At 35.7% G+C, this 24,911-nt stretch overlaps 1 protein-coding gene across 3 annotated transcripts in view; it reads left to right on the top strand.

Annotated features, from left to right (window-relative positions):
• Positions 1-24,911, top strand: part of RASA2 (RAS p21 protein activator 2) — a 114,263-nt gene that overhangs the window by 31,472 nt on the left and 57,880 nt on the right. For all 3 annotated transcript variants that reach the window (XM_059920192.1, XM_059920191.1, XM_059920193.1), the window contains exons 4-5: positions 5,982-6,076; positions 15,432-15,508. In XM_059920192.1, coding sequence (XP_059776175.1) covers positions 5,982-6,076; positions 15,432-15,508 — 172 coding nt within the window. The remainder of the gene's footprint in view (positions 1-5,981; positions 6,077-15,431; positions 15,509-24,911) is intronic.

The following is a 24,911-nucleotide window of genomic DNA, read 5'->3' as shown; positions in this document are numbered from 1 at the left end:
GCCGCTTACCTCCTGCTGTGCGGCCGGGTTCCTAACAGTATGGGTCTGTGGCCTGGGGGTTGGGGACCCCTGATCTATAGTTTATGCTTTAGAATGGAGAGAGGTTAAAGGCAGGGAGGCCATCAAGGAGGCTATTATCAAATGAGATGAGTAGGGTAGTGGCAGTGGAAATGCAAATGAGGGAATGTACTTCACAGGAGTAGCTTTAAATAGGAAATAGGTACTAAGAAGATAAAGAGGATATAAGAAGGGAAAGAGTTAAAAATGGTCTTGTTGTGGGAGCACCTTGTCATTAACTGAGATAAGGAGCATTCAGGATGGGAAAGGGAGAGGATGACTTTGATTTCAAATAAGTTAAATTTCAAACAAGTTAAACTTGCGTTACCTGGGGAGTATCTTGGTGGACATGTTGGTTGACTGTTGGAAATACAGATCTGAAGCTCAGAGAAGAAATCTGGATTTGATGTGGAGGTATGGATTTGAGAGTTGTTAGCACTGAGTGATACTTGAAGCCTCTGCTGGAATGAATGAAATTGCCCTGGGAGCATTCAAGGAGGGTTGCAGGGAAAATGAGGCTTTAGTGAAGATTGATAAAATGTATCAGGAAGTTGGAAGAGAGATAGAAGAGATGAATATCTCAGAAGGCAAGGAGATCTTTTAATGGCAAGACTAGAGAGAGGTAGCGTAGGATAAAGATTGGATAGAGGCTGTTGGTGATTATTAACGACCCTTGAGAGAGTGTGTATCTTTGATTGACTAAACATTTTAAGAAAATGTTTTGTAATTTTCATTACCTATTTACAAGTAGTCATTATATAGTATTTCTTGGAAAGGCCTTTAGTTGAGGTTTATAATTATGATTTCCAAAAGTTGCCCTTGTTTTGTTTTTTTATTTGTTTTTAAAGTAAAAATCAGTCCTTTGAGGAGTGGTATCAGAAGGCCATAACTTGGTGTGGGAACTGGTAAAAAAGAAAAAAAAGTTTATTCTTATTAAGAAATAAAATTTCTACATTTAGTAGAAATTGTTTTTCCTTTTATAGATAGGAATTATTAAAGTAAACACAGTTCGTACATAGCCTTTAATTTAAAGTTGGAAAATAATCTTGATATTTTCACTTACAAATTTTTACATTTTTTTACTTTAACGTATTTTTCTTTTGTCATTAACTCATAAAGTTAGGCGGCAGTTTGTTTTTTTTAATTTTGAGCTACTGGAAATTGAGTTCCCTCATTATTTTATAACTGAGTTGCCCAGTTGTAGGCTAAACAGTGCCATAGCATTTTCTGGGAATGAAATTTGAGCTAGGGTTGAGAGAGCCACCTTTTAAACTTAAGAAGATCTAAGAATGTATACTTGTTGAATAGCTTTAAAAGCCTGTTTGTTTTTTATTTTTAATTGTATAATAATATATGGATATTTTCCTTTTTGTAAAAAAAATTTTAATTATAGTATTACAGACAATTAATTTTGTCCACTGACCCCCTCCCAGTCCCCTTCCTGGAAGTAATAACTGTTATTAATATGGGTCATAGTTTTTCATATTACGAATCCTTATATGCCAGGAACAGTTAGTATGAAAACTTGATTATAGGTTAATTGAAAACTTGAAACATAGGAACCATGCTGCAAAAAGATAGAAAATTGTAAAATTAAGGCTTTAAAAGTCTTTTACTGTGTGATATATTGTCCTGAGTTATAGTGTCTTCTTCCCTTAAAAAAGGAGAAAAAGAGAAGAGAAAAACTTTATGTAAGAATAAAATTCCATTTCCAGTGAGGATCCTAATAATATTAAAACATATATATTTAACCTTCTAATGTGTATTTTCTAGTTATTTTAGTTTTCAGAGGGATCTAGGCTTAAGCAGTTAAACCATGGTTATCTTAGTAGACTGGTTAACTTGTTTTTCTTTCCCCATGGTTTAGAATGTTATAAGAGAATTTCACTAGGATATTAGAGACCTGAATTCCATTCATGACTCTATCACTAACTGCCTTTGTGACCTTAAATAGGTCACTCTACGTTCTTAGGCCTTGTTCACCTATAAAATAAGGTTGGGTTTAAGATAGCGAAGGTATTTCTTAAACCCTTTGAATTGTAATTTCTCCTGGCATTTAGCTCTTAAGTCAAACCTACTGTTTAAAAATTGCTTATGACTACACTTTTGTGTCTGTTTGCACAGGGACTGTATCAGTTATCTATTGCTACATAACAAATCACACCCCAGTACTCAGTGGCTTAATTTAGCAATCATATATTTGCTCATGATTCTGCAGGTTGTCAATTTGGGCCAAGCTCAACTGGGTGGTTCTTCTGCTGGTCTCACCTGGGGTCACTAATGTGCACTTACCTGAAAAATTGACTGGGCTGAATGATCTGACCCATAGGTCTGATGGCTGGTGCTGTCCATTATCTGGGCCTTCCACTCCACATGGTATTGAGGTTGCAAGAGGCTAAGCCCTACTGCAGGTGCTTATTAAGACTACTTGCATTACATTTGCTGATGTCCCATTGGCAGAAGTAAGTGGCATGGCCAAACCCAGAGTCAGTGCTGGAGGGGACCACACAGTGGCATAGAACAAGGAAGTATGATTTATTGGAAGCCATTAATATATCAGTCTGCCGCAGAGACCAAAAGGTATCAATCTAAACCCTGTACACTAAGGCATCTAAGTGTTGCCATCGATTGAATTGCTGTTATTGATACTGCCAGAATTTGTTCAGTCCTCTGGTTCTTTTTCAGCTTGTATAGGCAGTCACACTTATTGCTACTTTTATCTACCCTTTCGGCCATTTCTACTAGTAGCCAAGTAGGAACAAGGCCATCAAGATTTTGCCGGTTGGTGATCTGTATCAGGATGAAATTTCTAAGAATATGTTGTGCCTAAAAATGGGGGCCTAGTATAATATGATATTTACAGATAGTAAGAAAATGCTGCTTAGAAGTGGTAATGGAAAGCTAAGAATACTTTTTTTTACTTACAGACCAACAGAAATGGTTTCTGTGTCCACAGTTCCTTCATTTCTTTTTGTGTTTCCTCTCCTTGTCTGATTTTAAGGAACTAATATAGCGTCTGGTATATATTTGTGTATATATGTGGTCTAAGCTCTTTCTGTCTATGGGTTTGTCAGTACAGTGGGGAAATGAAATGGTACCTTTAAATAGTGTGTTGGGTATTTGGTTCCTGGGGTGGTTGGTTGATTATTTATATATTTGTTTATTTTCAATGTTGGTGATCTCACAGCTAGTGAAATAATGAGTTAACTTTGTTTAAAATAGTAAACATTAAACTAAAACACTTTGGAGACCGTTGGAGGCATGGAATAGGTTTCATTAGAGCTGAAAGTTGTTTCAAACACAGAGGAGGTAAATGAGATGTAGAATTTAAATAAATTGCCCAAGATCACACAGCTTAATAAGTAACAGAATTAGTGTTTGTAGTGTCTGTAGTGTCTGTAGTGTAGATACTACAGAGTTAGTGTCTGTGTTGGAAGGAACATGAACAGGCAGGCATACCTTGGTTTTGAAATCTGGCTTTAGCACTTGTTAGTGGGCAGGTTTTTGATATCATTCAGCTTTCCTCATCTGTAATATATCCTCTTCCCCCAAGATTGTTATGAAGATTAAACAAAATGTGTAAGAATGTTTACTACCTGGTAGCTGTTCAGTAAATGCTGGCTTTTCTTTCAGTTCAGTGCTCTTTCCACTGTATCAGGCTGCCTACCTTTAATATTTAATAGCTGTCATCTAACCTGTTTAACTAAGGATAGCTCACAACGAATAAGAATGATGAACGATTTTTTTGGTCTTATTTGTATTTCAGACACTTGTTCCTCCCCTCCCTGTTCCTCTCCTCTTTCTCCAAATTCCTTTCCCCTTTACCCTCCCACCTTTCTCATTCATTCTTTTATTCATTTTCCCTCCCTCCCTGCCCTCCTAACCCTTCTCTACCCTGTTTGATTCCCTAGGGCTGATGACATATATTTCTTTTTCATATGTTATATTGCCTATTGAAGTGCTGAACATGTTGCAGGTATCCTAATACCTAATGACTTTAAATATTTTTCTTTATTTTTCTCTGTTGTTCTTTGTCAGTTTCTCTGACTTCTTGAGATCATGTGTTCTTCCATGCTTCTTCAGGCTGACTAAATCTTTACATTTTAGAAACTGACATCTTAAAAGGAACTTGATAAGAATAAGAGCTGGCAATGAAATTGCAGGTTTTTCTCAACTTACAAACGGCTTATTTATATGGCTAGTCAGAAAAGAGTTTCCCTCTCAAAAGACAAGAACCATTCAATTCTTTTGTGACAGTGAGTACCATGGATACATGAGACATGAAATAGGAGGAAGAGGGTCCTTGCCTTAGGATTTTTTTTTTTTTTACCTGTGAACTAAGAGAGGATTCTCTTTTGGGAAGGCACTTGTGACAAAGATGTGTTTCCAGTGATCTGAGTTGTGAGTTGTAAATTGAACAGGTAGATTCCTACTCTAGTTTTTAGAAGCATTATTGGTTAAATAGACTTTGGTTAAGGAAGTCTGGAAATCAACTCACCATTTAAAATACAAAGCCATTGTGATTATTTGTTGAATGAGTAAATGCATCAATCAAACCGGAAAACTTCTGAATAAACTTTTTTAAAAGCCCTTTTTTTAAGTTGGGGCCTTGCTTTAGTGATGTTTGTATGCATTATACATGCACATGTATGTACATCTACATACACATTCATAAACTATGTATAAAACTAAAAATCCTGGAAATTGTAGAATAAGGGTCTTATAATATTAAATTTTTAAATAATAGCTTTATTGATGTGTTATTTACATGCCATAAAACTTACCCTTTTAAAGTGTGCAGTGCAGTGGTTTTAAGTATATTCACAGAGTTGTGCAACCATTACCACTGTCTTAATTCTAGAATAAAATTTTAAAGACAGTTTTTCTGTGTTTGTTTTCCTGTTATGCCTTTTCTTTCCACTTGATACACAAAAATTGATACATCTTGACAGAAATTTTTTTTTACTGTTTTCTAAAAGTTTTCAAATGTTGAACTAAAAGACCAAGGTGGTCATAAGTGAAAAGGGTATGAAGTATAATTAGGGTACTTAAAATGAAAATTCTTGTTTGATAAAATAAAAGAAAGTGAACTATTTTTTACTTTAGCATGTATCCTTTGTTGAAGCTTTTGTGTTGAATGTTGGAATAAATTGTCGGTCATATGCAAAACTATGTCTACTTCTTAAAACTTGAATTGAGGAAGGAAATGCTTTGTACCAACATGGCAAATACTTCATTATAATAAGAACATTTCTGTTTCTTCCTCTCATACTACTTTGTTCATTGTACTGTATCTGTCTCTGAGACGTAGAAACTCTTTAGGGAACTGCTTTGATTTTTTTGTGTGTGTGTGTATGCATTGAAGCAACATAAGCAGTGTTTACAGTGTTTTGATAAAGCAAATTTTTAGTAAAATTATTTTAATCTCATAATTTCAAGTCAGTTTTCAAAATTCTTAGTGACCATATGATACTGTTTTTCTGTTCTCTTAATTGGAGCTTATAAACTCTTATTAAATGCAGATATGTCTGCTCAGACAGAACATATGGTTTATTCGTAGTGTTAAAGAGTTGAGAGGATTAGTTTGCGCTATCATTGTACATTGCTTTTTATACTGATGAATGTACTCTGGGTGAAAATGTGAATCTGAATAAGTACTAAAAAAATGCAGTTGCATATAAATACAACTGAGTTTTGGTCTAAACCCCTAATTCAAAATGGCCCAGAGAAGGGTCTGCCAATGGGTAGAGGGAAATGAGGCACCTTTTCAGTTTTTAGGATATAGAAAAATGCTTTATAAAAATGGATTTTTTGATATCAACAGATACAAATTATTTTTAAATGTTTTCTACAAAGTATTATATGTAACAGTGCTAATGATTATATATAATATGTTTCCTCATTGTTTTACTTATTTCTTACAGGAAAAGTAGCCATCAAAAAAGAAGACTTGTGTAACCACAGTGGCAGAGAAACTTGGTTTTCACTACAGCCTATTGATTCCAATTCAGAGGTTCAGGTAAATATTAAGGATTAAGTGACGAAAGAGATTGTCACACACAGAAAATGAGTGAAAAACGAACTAATTATACTAGTTCATTTAGAGAGAGCTTAATCATACCTTATTTTAGATTCTGGCACCAAACATTATAGACCTCTGAGTAACAAATAACTGGAAGGAAATGCCTCGCCACATGAAATCAAGAATAATGTACGTGTATGTGCACGCGTATGTGTTTGGGGGGGTTATATTAGGACAGTTTTTTTCCTTCCTTCGCTCTTTTATTTGGGTCACAGTAGCAAATTACTAATTTTTTTAGATGGGGAAACGGTTTTAATGGAAAAGGTATGTTTTATTAACTCTGAGGAGAATCCTTAGAAGTCTGTGATTTATTTCATCTGTACTGACCAGGATGCTCTCTTTACTCTCTAATACACTAGACTTGGGAAAATGTTATTCATTCAAACCATGCCTGAGCCCACCATGCAGAGCCTTCATTCCCATACCCCACCCTTCCTTTTGTTCATCTTTCTTTTTATTTGAAAGGGTATCATTACTTATTTTAAAGCTCTTCTTTCCTCTTGCCAAAATAAGAGGTCTTAAAGATTCTATGTGTGAATAAAAATGTGTTTAGCCATGTAGCTTAACTTTTGTATTTGTTTCTGAAAAGTCTGAGTTACTCTTAGAAATTATTTCTATCTAAAGGGAATCCTTTTTTTGTAACCCTATTTATTTATAAAATATGATAAGGATTGTGAAACCATTTCCCAAGGGCATAACTGCAAGCAGAATTCTTCTTCTCTAAAAGAAGTTATAATTTGTCACTGTGACTCAAACAGAAGTTTAAGGCAAAAAAAAAAGTACTGCACACACACCCACAGGTATTTGCAAATAAAGTGCCTGTGTCTGTTTCCTCATAACCTCTCAAGCATTCTGTTTGCTTAAATTCTCAAAAAATTAAGTATTTGTTTGCTAAAACCCCTTCTTAAGTACAAAATATAATTGAAACGTCTCCTGTTTTTCCACCCTACCCCATTTTAATGTTCTTTTCTTTCCATTTGACAATAACTTTTATTCTTATCCCAGTTATACTGTATGGTAAATGATCCAGGTGAGAGGCAATGTGATGAAGTGGAAAGGGTTTTAAAGTAGAAGTCTAAAAATTGAGGTCCTAATTTTCATATGTGGTTATTTTACTGACCTTGAATTTTATTTCTATAAAATGGGAATGAAAGTTGCCATGTTGACTCATATGATTGTGAGAATTAAATGAAATACCTTTAAGAGTATTTTGAAAGCTGTTAATAGTTATACAAATGTAAAATGTCTGTTTACCACCCGTCAGTCAGGTGTCCATTTCCCTAATACGCCTTTACCGAAAGGCAGACGTGAAAGTTTTGAAGTGCTAGTTTTTCTTTTTAATAGTTTTAACAAAAAAGAAAGATAAGAAAAGACTTTGAGAATTTGGTCTAAAATGAAGTTTGAGGATTATTTTAAGATGTAGTTTATTAAAGTCCATTCTTTTTCTTGTGGCCAGTGTTATTTGCTAAAGGATTTAAGGGACCCAGCTCTCCAAAGTTAGAAATTTCTATAGAATACTCTTTATATAATTATTGGAGATGGTTTTAGAGCTCAGTACTGGGTAACAGGCTTTTTATTTGATTGTATATATAAAACTCATGGCTGAAACACAAAAATCTGCAAACAGCATTTAACCGTTAGATATCATGACATTTTTTATTTGCTACGAATTATTTTCATAACCATGAGTTTTTAACCTTTACAGTTCTTTTGTCTTAAATGATGGTTGATTTGTAAGATCTACTCACTATTTAAAATAAATTTTAGAAGGAAGAGTACTTTAGAGGATGGGAGGGGGTGCATGACACTTATCACATTAATCTTGTACATTGGGAATATTGTTTCGCTCCAAAGCTGATCTAGGAGTATTAAATCAACCTCGTGAGTCTAAAAAAGATAGAAAAGCAGCCTGATTCATACAAATCCTATTTTGTTAATGAATTTGTTCACTTGCATAAGTTTTATAAAATTTTATAAAAATATCATGGAAATAAGAGCAGTTGGTGGAGCCATAGGAGAAAGCTGTGAGACAGAGTTCAGCAGGAATTTAATCTAATAATTACTGTTAGTAATTAGAACAGCATATATCTAGCACAGTACTAAGGACTTAATATATATTATCTCACTTAATCTTCAGATTAGCATTATGAGGTGTAGGTAGCATTACCTCCATTTTATAGATGGAGAAAATGGATTCATAGAGGTTAAATGACATCTGCAAAGTCACAAAACTATTAAGTGATGGAACCATCATTCCCATAAAGAGCTTGTCTGATTCTAAAACTCCTAACCACGGTGCTTTACTACCTTTCACTATTCTGTACTGTTGGTCTTAAAAAGGCTTCAACATAGATTATTAAGAGAATCACTTAGGAAAATCTGAGTATAAGGCACAGAAGCTTACCCAAATTAGCTCAGAGAAATAGGGAGCGACATTAGAAAGTTCCTGGGAAGCTCCTTGGAGTATAATTACAAGAACTTCAGTATGGCCAGTGAGAGCTAGAAAGTTGTCAGGCATTTACATAGGAGCTGCATCCTAAGTGGAGATCAGATTTCTTACTATAATAGACTAGATACAGTTCACATAGAATTATTTTTGAAAAGACTTTAATTTCTCATAAAGTAAACTAAAATAATGGGTGGTTTGTTTGTTTTTGGTTGACCACCACATAAAATAGCTTAGCTGGCTTGCATTTAGCACCACGGTGAATGAAAAATATATACTGTATCTTTGGAGTGTAGACTTCTCAGCACAGCAGTAGATACTGCAGGAGGCACATAGGATTGAGACCCACTGATTGATTTCTCCCTACTCATGTGCTCACTGTGCTCCTTGAGTATAAGTGCTCACTGTTTAAACAGTGTTTTTCTTCTTTCCCTTTTATTTTGTAAAGTGAATAGTTAATGTTTTCTCTCTATTTTTCCCTCTAATTTTTTTTTTTTTTTTTTTTTTGGCTGCGTTGGGTCCTCGTTGCTGCGCGCAGGCTCCTCTCTGGTTGCGGCGAGCGGGGACCACTCCTCGCTGTGGTGTGCAGGCCTCTCATTGCGGAGGCCTCTCTTGTTGCAGAGCACAGGTTCCAGGCACGCGGGCTTCAGTAGTTGTGGCTCACGGACTCAGTAGTTGTGGCTCGCGGGCTCTAGAGCGCAGGCTCCGTAGTTGTGGCTCACGGGCTCAGTTGCTCCGCGGCATGTGGGATCTTCCCGGACTAGGGCTCGAACCCGTGTCCTCTGCTTTGGCAGGCAGACTCCCAGCCACTGTGCCACCAGGGAAGCCCCTGCTCTAATTTTAATAACTATTCACTGTGCAAAAGGAAGGGGAAAGAAAAAAAACGTTGTTTAATGATGAGATTCCATGGTATTCTTTTTGTATGTCTGATGAGACTAACATGTCTCTCCCTTCTGCTTCTCTCTATAAATCCACTCTTATTTCTTGTTGACAGCTAAAAAATGCCACATCAGTCTTTGAGCCTACTTGAGCATACGGCCCCCTCACCCTCTAAGGTCTGACTCAGTTCTCTGCCACAATTTAGAGAGAAAATTTGGCAGACTTGGGTCAGATGCCCACTGCAGTCTAATTTGATATGACTGGGGATTAAAGTTTTGGGGCATTGTCCCCTAAGAAAGGGGTTTAGGTAGAGGAAATGATTGGTATCTCTACTTCAGAGGAGATGTTTGATTTCCTAGCTCTAATTGGCATTTGTACCCAAAAGAGTTGCTAAATTATTGTTGTCTGAGGACCTTCAACTGTGACATGAGAACTTCAGTATATAGGATTCTCTTCAGTTCTAAAGTTCTAGGGAAGTAACATGTAGAAACATAATTTAGCCCTCAGATGAAAGGATTCCATAGTAGTAAGATGGGTTTTATACCAAAACAGTTCAGAAATTGCTAAGAACACTAACCTCTTACCTTGAATTGTTTCCCAGATGCTTTATTATTGCTGTTAATGTTAATTGTTTTCAGTTTTCTTTTCAAACATTCAAGACAATATTAATAATATTTCATGAGTGTGTTTTGCTACACTTTTTTTTTCCTGTTCTTTTTTGTTTTGTTTTGCAGCGTTCCCCCTTGGCTTGAGCTATTCTTTTCTCAACCCACTCTAATCTGCCTTCAAACCCCACAGTGGGTTGGAGGGAGAGCATAGACAGCTCTCACTAATGTTACGCATGACACTGTGTTAAGTCTAGTGGACATTTTTCAGTCCTCCTCTTACATGGTCTTTCAGCAACTTTTGACACTGTTGACTGCTCCCTCTTTTTCAAAGCATTTTCTTCCTTAAGTTTGTGGTCCTGGTTATCATCCTATTTCACTTTGTGTTCTTTCTCTGTATTCTTTGCCACGTAAACGAAGTTAATATGAGTTGTGTTGGTGCCCCTTCCTATAAATCTTCTTTTGGCTTAGGTCATCTGCAGCCATGCTTTTAGCTATTTGGTCCTGGAACTCACAATAACTTTAAGTATTTTTCCTTTCTTTATTTTTTAGGTACTATGATAAAAAGTATGCCTTTATATAAGACTGATTAAACCAAATCTCTCATATGGAGAAGTTGGTGCTCTCATTAATTAAGGGTGTTTGTGTCACACAACTTGTACAAGCAGTAAATCCAGATGCAATATCAATCACATCCTTTTGATGTAATTACTTAGTTAATAAGTCTTTTTACCAACAAGCTTATCTTGAATTTCTGGATCCTGCCATAAGTTATTGATTGTTTTATAGGTTTTTTTTTTTTTTTTTGGTGTGTGTGGGGTGGTAATATGGCCTCTGCCCTTGTTTAAAACAAGCAAGCATTTAAAAAAATCCAAAGATTATAGCCAATAATGCATAAATCAAGGGTTTTTTTTTACATGCTGTTAAGACATAATGAGTATAAAGGTATCTTAAAAACTTCATTTGTAAATTTATAAACATGAAATAATAAAGGAATGAGCCATTCTAGATCATAATAAATACTACTTTAAAGAGAAAACAAATCCATCCATAAACAGAAGGTATTAAGTAAAACCTTTATTTTTTCATCAGATAGGCAGTCATGTCCAAAATGATTTATAGAATTAATTACTATATATAAAAACATCCATCAGAAATCTAGAAGTTTCCTTCATATGAAGAAAAATTTTCATCAGTTGAAATATACTTGAGTTCTGTGGAATGATTGTTAAAATTCAATTTAATGGTCGTTTAAATTAATTTATTAATGTTGATAAAACAAAAAAATGTTTAGACTCAGGAAGTTTTTAAGTGCATGCATTGTGTTTTGCCCAAATACCTATATTCATTTGAATTTCCCAAATTGTATGCAGAAATTCACATAATATCTTCTAAATGGTACCAAGACTATACATACTATAAAATTAAAATAATCACAGATTTTTCTATGTGAAATTTTTGAAATAGTAACTGAAATAAAGTTAGAATATAAACCTTCAGACAGTAATAAGGTCCTAAATACGCTGCCTAATACAAATTAATGTGATATAATTGCTTATATCAACCTAATATAATTAGTGGTATGAAATATATATAGAGTAATACCCTTTAAGTATCTGATTTATTTTTAAATAGAAGTATAGAATATAGTGTCAGATATTTGAACTTCCATTATTTTCTGACATGTGAAAGGTATACTATTTTGTCACTGAACCTCCCCTAGGAGGTTGGATAATAAGAAAGCTGTTGTGGACCGAATCCCATTGCATGTTTATCACCAAATATAGTTCCTTGTCAGCATCTTAACAGTTACCTCTTTGTAAGTAATGTCCCTGTTTTTTTTTAGTTGCCTTAGGATTTTCTCTTTATATTTTGTTTTCATCGGTTCTACTATGCTGCAGCTACGTGTGGTTTTCTTTTTATCCTACTTGGGTGTTCCTAGGGGCTCTTGATTACTGTGCCTTGTTGTCTTTCTTCAGTTTAGGAAAATTCCAGGCAATTATCTCTTCAGCTTTTTTTTTTCCCCCTGTTCATTCTTTCTCCTCTCTTCTGGGACTTCATTTATGTGAATAATAGACCATTTTACTATGTCTCATATGTCTCTTATACTCTCTCCCTCTCTGACTAATCTATCTCCTATTTCACCAGTCCTCTTTTCAGCTGTGGCTAATCTGTTAAATACATGTTCATTTTGGTTATTTTATTGTTTAATTCTAAATTTTTCATTTGACATATTTTATACTTTCCAGGTATTTGCTGAGTTTTCATTTTGTTTTCTATTTCAAAAAAAGAAAAATCTGTCCGTTAACTCCAGCATCTGTGTCTCCTGTGAATCTGCTGCTCTTTGTCAGTTTTTGATTTTTTGGTTTTTGTGTTTGCGGGGGGTGGGTTGGTGTGTGGTCTTAGGGCATGCTTTGTAATTTTTGATGGAATGCTGGACATTGAAATATGAAATATTTTAGAGATAACTTGAAACTCTGGATGATATTTTTTTCTTCCTCCAGGAAAGATTTACTTTTGCTTTTGGCATGTGGTTAGGCTAGAGGCCGATCACTTTAATCCAGTTAGGAATTTGGCTGATTCCAGGCTAGGTTTTACTCTTTGTAAAGGCTGATCTATGTTGTTCACCCTTTGTACTCAAGCATAGGCCTTCAAAGGTTCCAACAGAAAGCCTGGGTGTTTATGAGAGCCACTCCATCTTGGTGGGCCCTGGGCTCCCATTTTTATCATGCCCAGTTGAGATTGTGGAAAGTTTTGAGTAAGCTTTCCAGCTTCTCAAGCCACTGCTGAAGTTAGGGAGGCCTTTGCAATAAGCTTCTTTGGATGCTCTACCGGCAACTTCTGTTTATATCTCATTGGCCAGAACTGTATCTTATGGCTATCCTTAGCCACTATCCCTGACTTCAAGGGAAACTAGGAAATGTTTTGCTGAACTCTCCTCCCCACCCCCCAAATAAACTTGTTTTGCTGCAATCTAACTCTATAAAATGGTGACAAATGTAAGTAAAACTGAACTGTCATGTGAACATAGTAAGGAATACTAAATTTTTCTTAAATGTTTTCAAATTTGGGTTTCTAACACTAAAAAATAGCTTCAAATAATTTTTAAAACTTCTTGTTCATTTTTCTTTATTAGAAAGCAAAACACAATGGTAGTAGAAACTTACAAAATCTAGATGAACAAAAAGAAAAAAATTTGAAATCCTACCAACCAAAGATAAGTTCTATCAGTGTTGTGGTAGATAGCCTTGTAGTAATTTTATATAGTAATATATATAGTATGTTTTATTTTTATAAATTAATATTGTATTATACACCCTCTTTTGTGACTTGTTTCTTCTACTAAGTATCATGTATATATTTCCATGTTAAAGTATATAATGAGGTAGTGTTTTCCAGTTTAGAAATTATAACTTCCTTAATTTAACTCATAATGCTTTTTAATTTTAGTGTTCCACCCTTATAGTATGTGTCTTGTGTCTGCTTGTTCTCTCCCCACTCTTTTCTTGACCAGGTTAATACGTAATTACGTTATTGTTGACTAATGCCAAAGGAATGTTCTGTTTAACAGCCAGCGGGAGTAGTGAACATATTAGGTAGGCTCTGACTCTGATAATGATTCCTGGTAGAACCCCATTAAATATCTTCTGATTTCTAGTCTTGAGTTGCTACAGTGCTGTGATTTTTAGTTGTGAATGAAATTATTATACTTTTTTCCTACTCTATATTAAGTTTGTATTGTTTTAAAAATAGATTAGATCCTAGACATTTCCTGAGAAACAGTTGGGAGTGCCTTGTTAGTATACGGTTTCTACCATAAAATACATACATGTTAAAATGGTACAACTGCTTTGAGATGTAAATGTTGGTGCAGTTGGCTAGGCTCACTCATTTGTCAAGTGACACAGATGCTGGTGTGACAGCAAATATGATTCAAAATTCTGGTTGAGTAATATTATAAATTACTACATATCATGAACCTTCCTGAGGTCACTCTTGAATAGTAGGGGTTGTGAATATTAAATGCTGGACTAATGAAAGACCTATTTTATAAATTATGTATGGTTTTATAAATATTTGTGTCTAGATTTTTAGTGGAAGGTTGGCTAGATATAGTTCCAATTCCACCTAACTGCTGATTTTATGACAGCTATTGCCTTTGTTTTTTAGAGCTTAGCTTTCTCATGCAGACTTTTGTGTTGAGATCCATCAGTGTTTATCGCTCATCCATCTAACCCTGAGATTTGTAGTTAGTGGACCTCAGACTCACTCTTGTATAAAATATGCCCATTAAAAATAGGCTGATTCAGGTTAGATTTCTGTGTATGTCTGAAAAGGTTGTTCCAAAGAGGAACAGTGACTAGATAATAAACTTTCCTATCTCTGATGAAATAACTTACGTCATTAGTCCCTGGATATCACACCCCTGAAATTTCCACTTGGCAATGTGGCAATTTGTCTTGTCAGCTGGGTGGAGGTAATCCAACACTGATTCTTAACCAGTTCAGAATTGCTCACAACCAGTTTAGAATTGCTTATCACCAGTGGCAGGGTAGAAATATCAAGCTCCAGATTATATTGTTCCTAAGCCTTTGTTTCTTGAGAAGTTGATAGTTTGCTTAAAACTTATACTACTGAATTTTTTAAAAACCCATTTATTAATGGCTGTTTAAGAAAGTAGTCCTTTATTTTCATTTTCAGTATCCCATTTTTTCATCAGTGCTCTTGGCCATATATTGTTATCTTTTATTTATTGTCTGCCCAACTAGATTGTGAGTTCTTATAAGCAGCGACTTTGTTTTATACTTCTTTGGATTCTTACCCACTCCCACAGTGCCTCCTAAAATGTAGTAGATATTCCATAAATCTTAATTATTTGAGAAAAATAAGTGTTGACAAATTGAATCTTACTAGCTTTAACTTAGTTTTATTGTTGTAGAATTGTATGATTTCTCTGTCTTTTAATGATACTGTCTCTATACTTATTATCTTCTCTGGAAAAAGCATTCTACATCTTGTAATTTGCTAAATGCAAAATTCCCTAAAATGTAAGTTTTATCTTTCTTTTTGATTCATGATAATTGAGATAAATACGTGTTGAACTGGGCATAAAATTCTTAGATTTGAATACCACGTTTGATATAAGCATTTGACTGCTTATTTTTCAGATTTTGATCTACATTGTTGGTTATTAGTCATTTAACAAGTACTTAATGGAGACAAAGCCATGTGCTAAGGATCACTAGTATTTAGTTAGTGAATAACTAAATATTATGGCTACCATTTGAAAAAGTACATACCTTTAATTAATATTTTATCAGTAAAATAGACTTCTCAGTTTGTAATTTTTTTTTCATTATAGGGTAAAGTTCACCTTGAATTAAAATTGAATGAACTGATAACAGAAAATGGAACTGTGTGCCAGCAGCTTGTTGTACAGTAAGCATATTTCTTTTACCAAGTCAACTAGATATAATTCTCCATTTTGTATTCTTTGAATTTTAAGCCAACTCCTTATTTTAAATACTTCAGAAACTTTTTTCAGAAATGAACTCTGCTATGCCATTTCTTTATTAATTTGTTTTCCACTTTATTTTCTCACATCTAGTCTACTCAGATTACATATGATGAGTCATTAATTCATTCAACCAGTATTTATTTAATGTGTGTTACATGATAGATATAGGATCACAGATAAACGTGTCTAACCACCTAGCAGCAACGAGTTGGAAAAGCTTCCCAGTAGAGGGCCTCTAGAAACTCTAGATATAACACAGCAGAGCATTAGGGACCTTGGGGCTAAAACTAAATGTATACCTTGAGATTACCAGTATTGATTCTCACCTGCTTTGAATTCCTTTTTTCCTCTTTTCTCTCAACTTACTTTTATCACCCCGACTCTAATCTTCTAACTGTTCTGGAAATCTGTTTCAGCCCAATCTTCCACCTTTTCCCTCTCACCCAAACCCTTCGTCTGTGTTGTCAACGAACAATGGGATATCCCTGACTTCTGAATGTTTTCTCTCTTTGTCTTAACTGATACGTGAATATCCCCTGAAGTACTGTTTCCTCTACTGCCTTCTCAGTCTGAGGCTATGTATTCTACCATACCCATATACCTTAGAGCCAGGGAGTAGGGTCAATATTACTCTCCTACTGCTGCTCCAGACTATAATTTATTCTCCTAATTATGAACACCCCAGATCCTTTGAGGTATTCTCTCTCTATATAAATATACATATTGATATTTATGTGCTTATATATATACATAAAATACTATATATAATATTACTCAGTTAATTTTTTCTGAACTCTTTTAAAGAAGGTTGCACATATTATGATCCTTAATATATCAGTGTGTATTTCCTAAGAAAAAGGATATTCTCTTAAATATAATATTTAAGTGTACTTTAGTACAGTTATCAAATTCAGGAAATTTAACATTGTTAGAATAAAAGTATAATCTGTAGTTTTTATATTTCAATACTTTAATCTACAGTTACAATATTTCACTTTTGTCAACTGTTCCAATAATGTCCTTTAAGACATTTTTTTTTCTCTCCAAGAAAGGGTACAGTTCAAGATCATGTATTACATTCAGTTGTCATGTCTCTAATCTCCTTAACCTGTACTTTTAGCTATTCGTTGTCTTTCATGGTAGTGAGATTTTTGAAGAATACAGGCCAGTTGTTTTTTCACATGTTCCTCAGTTTGGATTTACCTACTAAAAACAGAATTTGTTTACAGTTTTTCCCCCTAGACTGAGAGCATATAGTGAAAGTATTTGGATTACTCTCTGCCCTGCTCAGTTCAGTTATGTTGTACATTTGAAATACAGTTAATTGGATTGATTTGGTTTGCATTTAGTTTAATGTTGTTTTCCCCCATCCTTGTTGGTTTACTTTTATTTTACTGAATATGTAGAATATCAGGATGAGTTCAAAGGTCAGAACTATACCAAAAGGCATTACTCAGAGATGTGTTCAGTCCCCTCTCTTTATATCCAGCTCTAGGCAACCACGATCTGATTTCTCTCCTTATAGTTTTTGTCTTTTCCAAAATGTCATATGAACAGATCTATATAATATATAGTATCTTGTGTCTTTTACTTAGCATGCTTTTGAGATTCATCCACATTATGTATCAGGAGTTCATCCTTTTTTAGATATTATTTTCTTTGTTTCTTGCCATAACTTGGTAGATACTGTTGTCCTCGTTTTACAGATGACAAAACGATGCACAGATTGGGTAAATAAGCCCAGGTTTGTACAGGGAGAGTAGAGCCTGGATTTGAACTCTGGCAGTTTGATTTTTTTTTTTAATTTTGAGATAATCATAGATTTGCAAGAAATTGCAAAGTGCAGAGAGGTCCTGTGTACTCTAAACTTAGTTTCCTTCAGTGGTTACATCTTATATAACTATAAATACAGTATAAAAACCAGAAAATTGACATTGTATAGTGTACAGGGTATCATTTTATCACATGTGTAGATTTGTGTAACCACCACCACAATTAAGATACAAAACTATTTTATCACTGTAAATATTTCCCTCATGCTACCCCGTTATAGTCGCAACCACTCCTTCCCCACCCCCATCCCTAATCGTTTGCAACCTCTAATCTGTCTCCATATCTAAAATTTTGTCATTTCAAAAATCTTACGCAAATGGACTCTTAATAGTTTGTGACTTTTTGAGATTGGCTTTTTTCCACTCAGATCCAGCCAGTTGTGCACAAGTTTCTTAAAGATTGAATATGGTTGTGTCACTTTTTAAAATCTATTTTGCCAATTTCTGTCTTTTATTTAGTGAATTTATACATTTACTTTTAATATAATTATGGATATGTTAGGCTTAAATCCACCATTTTATTTTTTGTTTTCTGTCCCCTCTATTTTCTTTTTCCTGTGGGTTACTTGAACTTGTTTAGAATTACATTTTGATTTATCTATAGTGTTTTTTTAATCTATAGTGTATCTCTTTGTATAGTTTTTTCAGTGGTTGCTTTAGGTATTACATTGTACATGTGTAACTTATAGTCTACTGGTGTTGACATTTTAGCAGTTAGAATAAAATGTAGAAACCTTACCTTTTAATCCTCCACCATTTGTAATATAATTGTGTTAAGTATTTCCTGTGCAACAGTGACAACCACATCAAAGTGTTATAATTTTTCTTTCAGTTATTAACACAATTTAGAAAAGAAGAGAATTCTAAGTCTATTGTATTTACTCATATTTTTGCTCTTTCCATATTCTTTCCTTCCTGTCATTTCAGGATCCCTTCTTTTATCACTGTCTTTATGTTTAGAGAATTTTTCCTCTTACCATTTTTTTAGGATAGGTCTACTGGTGACACATTCTTTTAGTTTTTCTTCATCTGAGAATGTCTTGATTTTTTTCTTGATTCCTGAAGGATATTTCCACTGGATATAGAATTCTTGGTTGATAGTTCTTTTTTTTTTTTTTTCCCAGCACATGAAAAATGTGCCACTTCCTTCTGGCCTCCATGATTTTTGATGAGAAATCCACTATCATTCAAAGTGTTTTTCCTATGCAGGTTTTCCTATGTTTCTCTCTGGATGCCTTCAGGATTTTTTTCTTTGTCTTTAGTTTTCTAAGTGTTTTAGTTTGACCATAGATTTGTTTGGGTTTATCATGTTTGATGTTGGCTCAGCTTGAATCTATATGCTTATGTCTTTTGCCATGTTGGGAAACTTTTAGCCATTATTTCTTGTTAAATTTATCAGCCCTGCCAGCTTTCTCTCCTCTCCTTTTGAGACTCCAGTGGCGTGAATGTTAGATCTGTTATTGTCCCACACATCCCTGAGGCTCTGCCCTTTTTTGTTCCGGTCTATTTTCCCTCCGTTGTTCATATTGGGTTATTTCTGTTGTTCTGTCTTTAAAAGCTCACTGGTCTTTTCCTCTGTCCTCTCCATTCTACTGTTAAAGTCAACTATTGAATTATTTTTATTTTGGTTATTGTATTTTTAAGTCCTAAAATTTCCATTTGGTTCTTCTTTATATCTTTATTTCCTTGGTGAGACTTACTATTTTTTTGCTGAAACTTTCTATTTTTTCATTTATTTCAAACATGTTCATAATTGCTCATTGAATCATTTTTATGGTGGCTGCTTTCACATTTTTGTCAGATAAGTCCAACATCCATGTTATCTCAGTCTTGTCATCTGCCAGTTGTCTTTTCTCATTTAAGTTGGAGATTGTCTGGTTTTTCATATGTTGAATGGTCTTCAGTTCTATCCTGGACATTTTGGGTGTTATATAATGCGACTCTAGATCTTGTTTAAATCTTCTCTTTTAGCCAGGCTCCTCTGACCCTCTGCTGGTGGGGGAAGAGGAGTCCCAGTTTCATTACTGTCAGGTAGAGGTAGAAGTCCAGGTTCCTGACTCAGCCGCTCCTGATAACCCTGGGGGAAGAGTGAGAAGTGTTCCTTGTTACTGCTGAACAAAAGTCATAGTTCACGTTCCCCTTAATTCCTTCCTGTTACCACTTTGGTGGGATAGGGAGGAGTACCTTTCTACTGCTCCACGTGGCCTCCACTGACACCCTGGTTGGGAGGAGTTAGTTACCCCTAGAAAGTGGTGAAAGTCTTGCCTTCCCACTCAGCATTCTCTGACACCACCCTGGCATGGAGGGAGAGGAGTGCCTCATTGGTGCTGGCTGGTGATGGAAATCCAGGCTCCTCATGTGGTCTCTACTGACTCCATGGGAAGAAGGGGCTCATTACAACCTGTCAGAGGTAGAAGTCTAGGCTCTCCCCTGAACTTTTGGCCTTTGTTGATGGGGGTGAGGGTGGATCCACAGTGTTTCTCATGGTGTTTGATTGGAGTAGATGGTTATTGTCTAAAAATGGTTTCTATCTTGCTAAGCTGCCCAGTTCCTGGTCCTTTGGCTAGAGAATGCTGGCTTTTCTTGGGGCATTTTGTTGTCTGCTCCCATTGGTGGGTGTTTCTGCATTGGTAGCTTCTCTAGCACTCAGTCTGGGATATATAAAGTGTAAGAAAGCCCAGGGAATTCACTGCTGGGTTCCAATTTCCTTGGGTCCCAAGATCTCTAATTGGCTTGCCTTCTTCTCTTCACCTTTCAGTTTTCTTATGTTTGTTTAACATCTAGGGTTTTTAGCAGTGCTTAATGGGAAGAAGAAGGAGGTGTGCACGTACTCCATCTTGTCCTAGAACTGGAAACCAGTCCATTTCTTTTTACTTACAAATAGTGTTCCTTTGTATGGAATTTGTTTACCCATTCACCAGTTGATGGATATTTGAATTGTTTCCCATTTGAGGCTATTATAAAGAAAACTGCTGTAAATGTTCACAAACAGGTCTGTATGTGGACATATGCTGATCTGCATTCTTTTCTTCCTTCTCTTTTTCACTTAAGCCTCCACTGTCCATATTCACTGTCCATACAGCAACAGAACTCCAGCAGTAGTTTTGTGGAACTTACTGCTGATTTCTCAACTTTAGAGGTATTTGAAGTTTGTGGTATTTTCGTTTTTTCAGTAATGCTCAAGGCATGGTTTTATGTATTGTTTTCTTTGTGCTCCTTGCTGAACTACAGTTTTGGGGAGTAGTGTGTGGAAAGGTTCATATCCCAGCAGTTGCTATTATTCTCCAGACCTGGAAGCTCCCCACTGTAGCATTTCCTGAACTTCAGTAAGACCTCCATCCGCTAATCTCTACCACATTTCTTACCTGCTCCTATTTTTACTTTCTTCTAGGTCTTTTTCTATGATCTGTCACTATAGTCATTTTCTTACAGTTTCCCTAAACTCCCCTGATCTTCTCTTCCTTTTATATTTATATCCCTTTTATATGAATGAACTCAACTTCTTCTGTGTTCAGTCTGCACCTGAATATTGCTGGAGAAAATCACACAGAAAGACTAATTTTACTTTAAATTCATGATCACAAACCTCACATGGATACTTACAACTATCACGGAGTTTTACTGTGCTTCTCTAATACACCTATGAGATTCTCCATCGCTACAGACTGCAAATTGGTCACATCTTCCTGAATCCAAATCTGCAAACCTGTATTGGCCTCCATCTTTTTGTCCTTATGTTTTAGTCGATGAGGTGCTCCTTTTCTTGTTGGGAGTGAATTCTTCCATCTGAACTCTGGATTCTTTCTCTTTCCCCTACAAAGGACTTTGCTCCTTCAGTTATCCCTTCTTCTGTTTCATCAACTTTACCTGCTCTTTTAGATTGTTCTCACCAGCATGTAAACATGTTCTAGGATCTTCCATTCTAAGAGACATGCCTTCGCAGACCTCATCTCCAGCCCCCTCTCCCAGCTACCATCCCCATTTCTCTGCTCTCCTTTGAATGCAGACTTCTCAAAGTAAGATTGTCTAATAGATATGGGTGTGTGTGTGTGTGTGTGTGTGTGTGTGTGTGTACACTAGCTCTGAGTGTTCACTGAGAAAGCCTGCAAACAGTGTCATCCCAGTAGCAATGAGCATACTTAGCACCCGTATCTTGACTTCTAAATACCATTCTCTAGTCAGCACTATGCACTAGATCTTTCTGTGATGATGAGAATGTTTATGTCTTAACTGTCCAATACGGTGGCCACTAGCTTTGTGTGGCTTATTGAAAACTTGAAATATGAGTAGTGCAACTAAAGAGCTAAATTTTAAATTTTGTCTAATTTTAATTAATTATAATTTAAATAGCTAAATGTGGCCAATGGCTACAGTATTAGAACTGCTCCAATAAAAAGAACGTGGAGGGGTTTTTTTTGTCTTGTTTTGTTTTGTCTTTTTAGCAGTGACTAGTTTCAGGGTTTGGGCAGAGAAGAATACAAGATGAGCCCAGAGCATCTATGGAATCAGAAAGTAAGGAATTGCTCAAAAAATAATGAGGGCATGTGGAAAGGATGTTGAAGTCAACTTGAAAGAGCTCCAAATAACCAAATCTGGGACAATTTGATCATCAAAATAAGTAATGATAATGATTAAAACCTGTAGAATAAAATAAATATCCATGAGCCAATGCTGATACAACAATTAAGTAAATACACGGGAGAGAAAGGACTACTTTTCCTTATTGATGAATATAGGACAAGTGATGGAAACAGAAACATCACTATTAGCAAACACTACAATAATAATTAGTGTAGGGACGAATCATCTAGAGATGCTAAATAAGTGAGCATAAGTGTAATGACAAACAGCATACATGCATAGTCTCAAAGACTAACCCTGTAAGATGTCTGATAGGTACCATCTTAACTGAGTGATCAAAGTTAATGTCACTGATAATGAGACATTCAGTACCTCCTGTTAATTTGCATTGAGAAGGATACCAAGATGCATAACCTCAATCTAATCATGAACAGACATCAGACAAGTTCAATTTAAGGAATATTCTACAAAATAACTGGCCAGTACTGGCAAGATCATGGGGCAAAGCAGGAAAAGTAAGGAACTGTTTTAGGATGGAGGAGACTAAGGAGACATGAGAGCTAAATACAACTTGTTATTTATTATTAACTAACATCGTATCCATGTTAGTTTCCTGCTTCTATAATTCTATTCTGATTACACAAAATGTTAACATTGGGTGATGGGTATACAGGAACTCTGCATATTATTTAACAACTTTTTGGAAGTCAGAAATTATTTCAAAATAAAAAGTTTTTAAAAAATTGTCTACACCTTATGCATTCAACCCAGATCTTTTTTCTAGCTCCAGACTTACATGTCTACCTACCTTCGATGTCTCACAGCATTGCAAATTTAACACATTTAAAACTGCTATATTGATTCTTGTATCTATCCAGCTCCTCCCCACAGCTCAAGCCAGAAATATGGGAGTCACTTAAAATCTTTTCTCCTCTCTCTCCCCCAAGATTGGATCTATTTCTTACTGATTCTATAAAAATTTTTCTTGAATTTTCTAATTTTTAATAATACTTACTGACACCTCCTTATTTCAAACCACCAATCATTTCTTACCTTGACTATTTCAATAATCTTTTAGCTGGTCTTCCAGTCTGCAATCCATTCTCTTTATAAGCAGCCCAGAGCAGTCTTCTGAAACATAAACTAGATCATGACAGTCCCCTGCTTAAAACACTTAGTGATTTTTTTTTTTAAATTTTATTTATTTATTTATTTATTTTTGGCTATGTTGGGTCTTCGTTTCTGTGTGAGGGCTTTCTCTAGTTGAGGCGAGTGGGGGCCAACTCTTCATCGCGGTGCGCAGGCCTCTCACCATCGCGGCCTCTCCTGTTGCAGAGCACAAGCTCCAGACGCGCAGGCTCAGTAGCTGTGGCTCACGGGCCCAGCTGCTCCGCGGCATGTGGGATCTTCCCAGACCAGGGCTCGAACCCGTGTCCCCTGCACTGGCAGGCAGACTCTCAACCACTGCGCCACCAGGGAAGCCCCAACACTTAGTGATTTTTGCAGTGCTTTTAGAATAAAATCCAATCTCCTTACTGTGGCCCATAAGAACCAGTGACCCGGCCTGCCTCTTTGATTTCATTTTGTGGCGTGCTTCCTCTTCATATGCTTGCTGGCCTTCTCTCACTTCTTCAAATGTGACATTACTCTTCCAGCTCAGAGATGTACATTTGCCTTTCCTTTTGCCTGGAATGCTTTTATGCCCATTCTTCTTCCAGCTGGTTCATTCTTGTCCTTTAAGTTTCAACTTAAATATCACTTACTCTAAAATAGGGTACCCTATTCTTTTTCTTCCATAGCACTTGCCAGTATTTCTAATTATTATTATTTTTCATTTATTGCTTGTTATCTCTTTCTCCAGGTAGACTCTGTGCTCCATGAGGGCATGGGCCGTGTTTGTCTTATTCACCTCATGGCCCCAGCATCTGGCACTTAATAGGCACTAAATAAATTTTAAAACAACTAAATGACGAAAGGTAACACTGTCTTCTTAAAAGATGAAGAGAAAGAAGCTTGCCTAGAAAAAGTGAGGGTTTTTTTTTTTCCCCCAGAAGGAAAGAATAGTATAGGCAAAAATATGGAGGCAAGAAACAGCATGGTGTTTGTGTGTGTGTATAATTAAAAGCAGTTTGATGTTGCCTAATATATGAACCTTGAGTCAGAGATTGGTCAGAAATTGGTAAATAGGCAGGAGCTAGATCTTAAGAGGTGCTTATGTACCATGTGACCTTATAAAACTTATATGAGCTTATGGAACTATTGGAAGATTGTAGGCAATAGAGTATGGACAAATTTGCATTTTAGAAAGATCAGATTTGTGACAGCAGTAAGTATAGAAAGGTGAATTTGAAGGGTGTTAGGGTGATCCAAGTCAGAGGTGATGGCTTCTGTGCCAGAGCAACAGTTGCAGATGTGAGAAAAGAGGCCAGAGGAAGTAATATTTAAAGAGTAGAATCACTGAAACTTACTGATTGATTAGATATAGAAAGTGAGGAGGAAGGAGAATTTAAGTGTGGCTCTAGATTTCTAGATTGTGTTGCTTGGTGGTGGTGGTATGCACAATGAAGAGAAAATACTGGAAGAGAAGCTGCTTTAATAAGAGATGGTAATGAGTTGAGTTTTAGCTGCTCTTGAACATCTAGGTAGGGATTTCATTTCCATCAGGCATTTAGATATAAAAATCTTAAACTCTGTGGTGAGATCTCATATAGAAATGTATGGTTGATGGTAGTTGTGGCCATAAGAATAGATGTGATAGAAGTAGGCTTAAGGGAGGTTATGTAGCATAAAGAGAACAGTTGACTGAGAGCAAATCCAGCAGTAGATGTAGAAAAACATGTGAGGAAAACATGAAGGAGACAGATAGGTGATATGAGGGATGTTAGGAGAGTGAGGGTCAAGGAAACCAAGA

This window comes from Balaenoptera ricei, chromosome 4, assembly GCF_028023285.1.
Source record: "Balaenoptera ricei isolate mBalRic1 chromosome 4, mBalRic1.hap2, whole genome shotgun sequence".
Lineage (NCBI taxonomy): Eukaryota > Metazoa > Chordata > Mammalia > Artiodactyla > Balaenopteridae > Balaenoptera > Balaenoptera ricei.
Note: the sequence above shows the minus strand (reverse complement) of the source record. Positions and strands in the feature narration are given on the sequence as shown.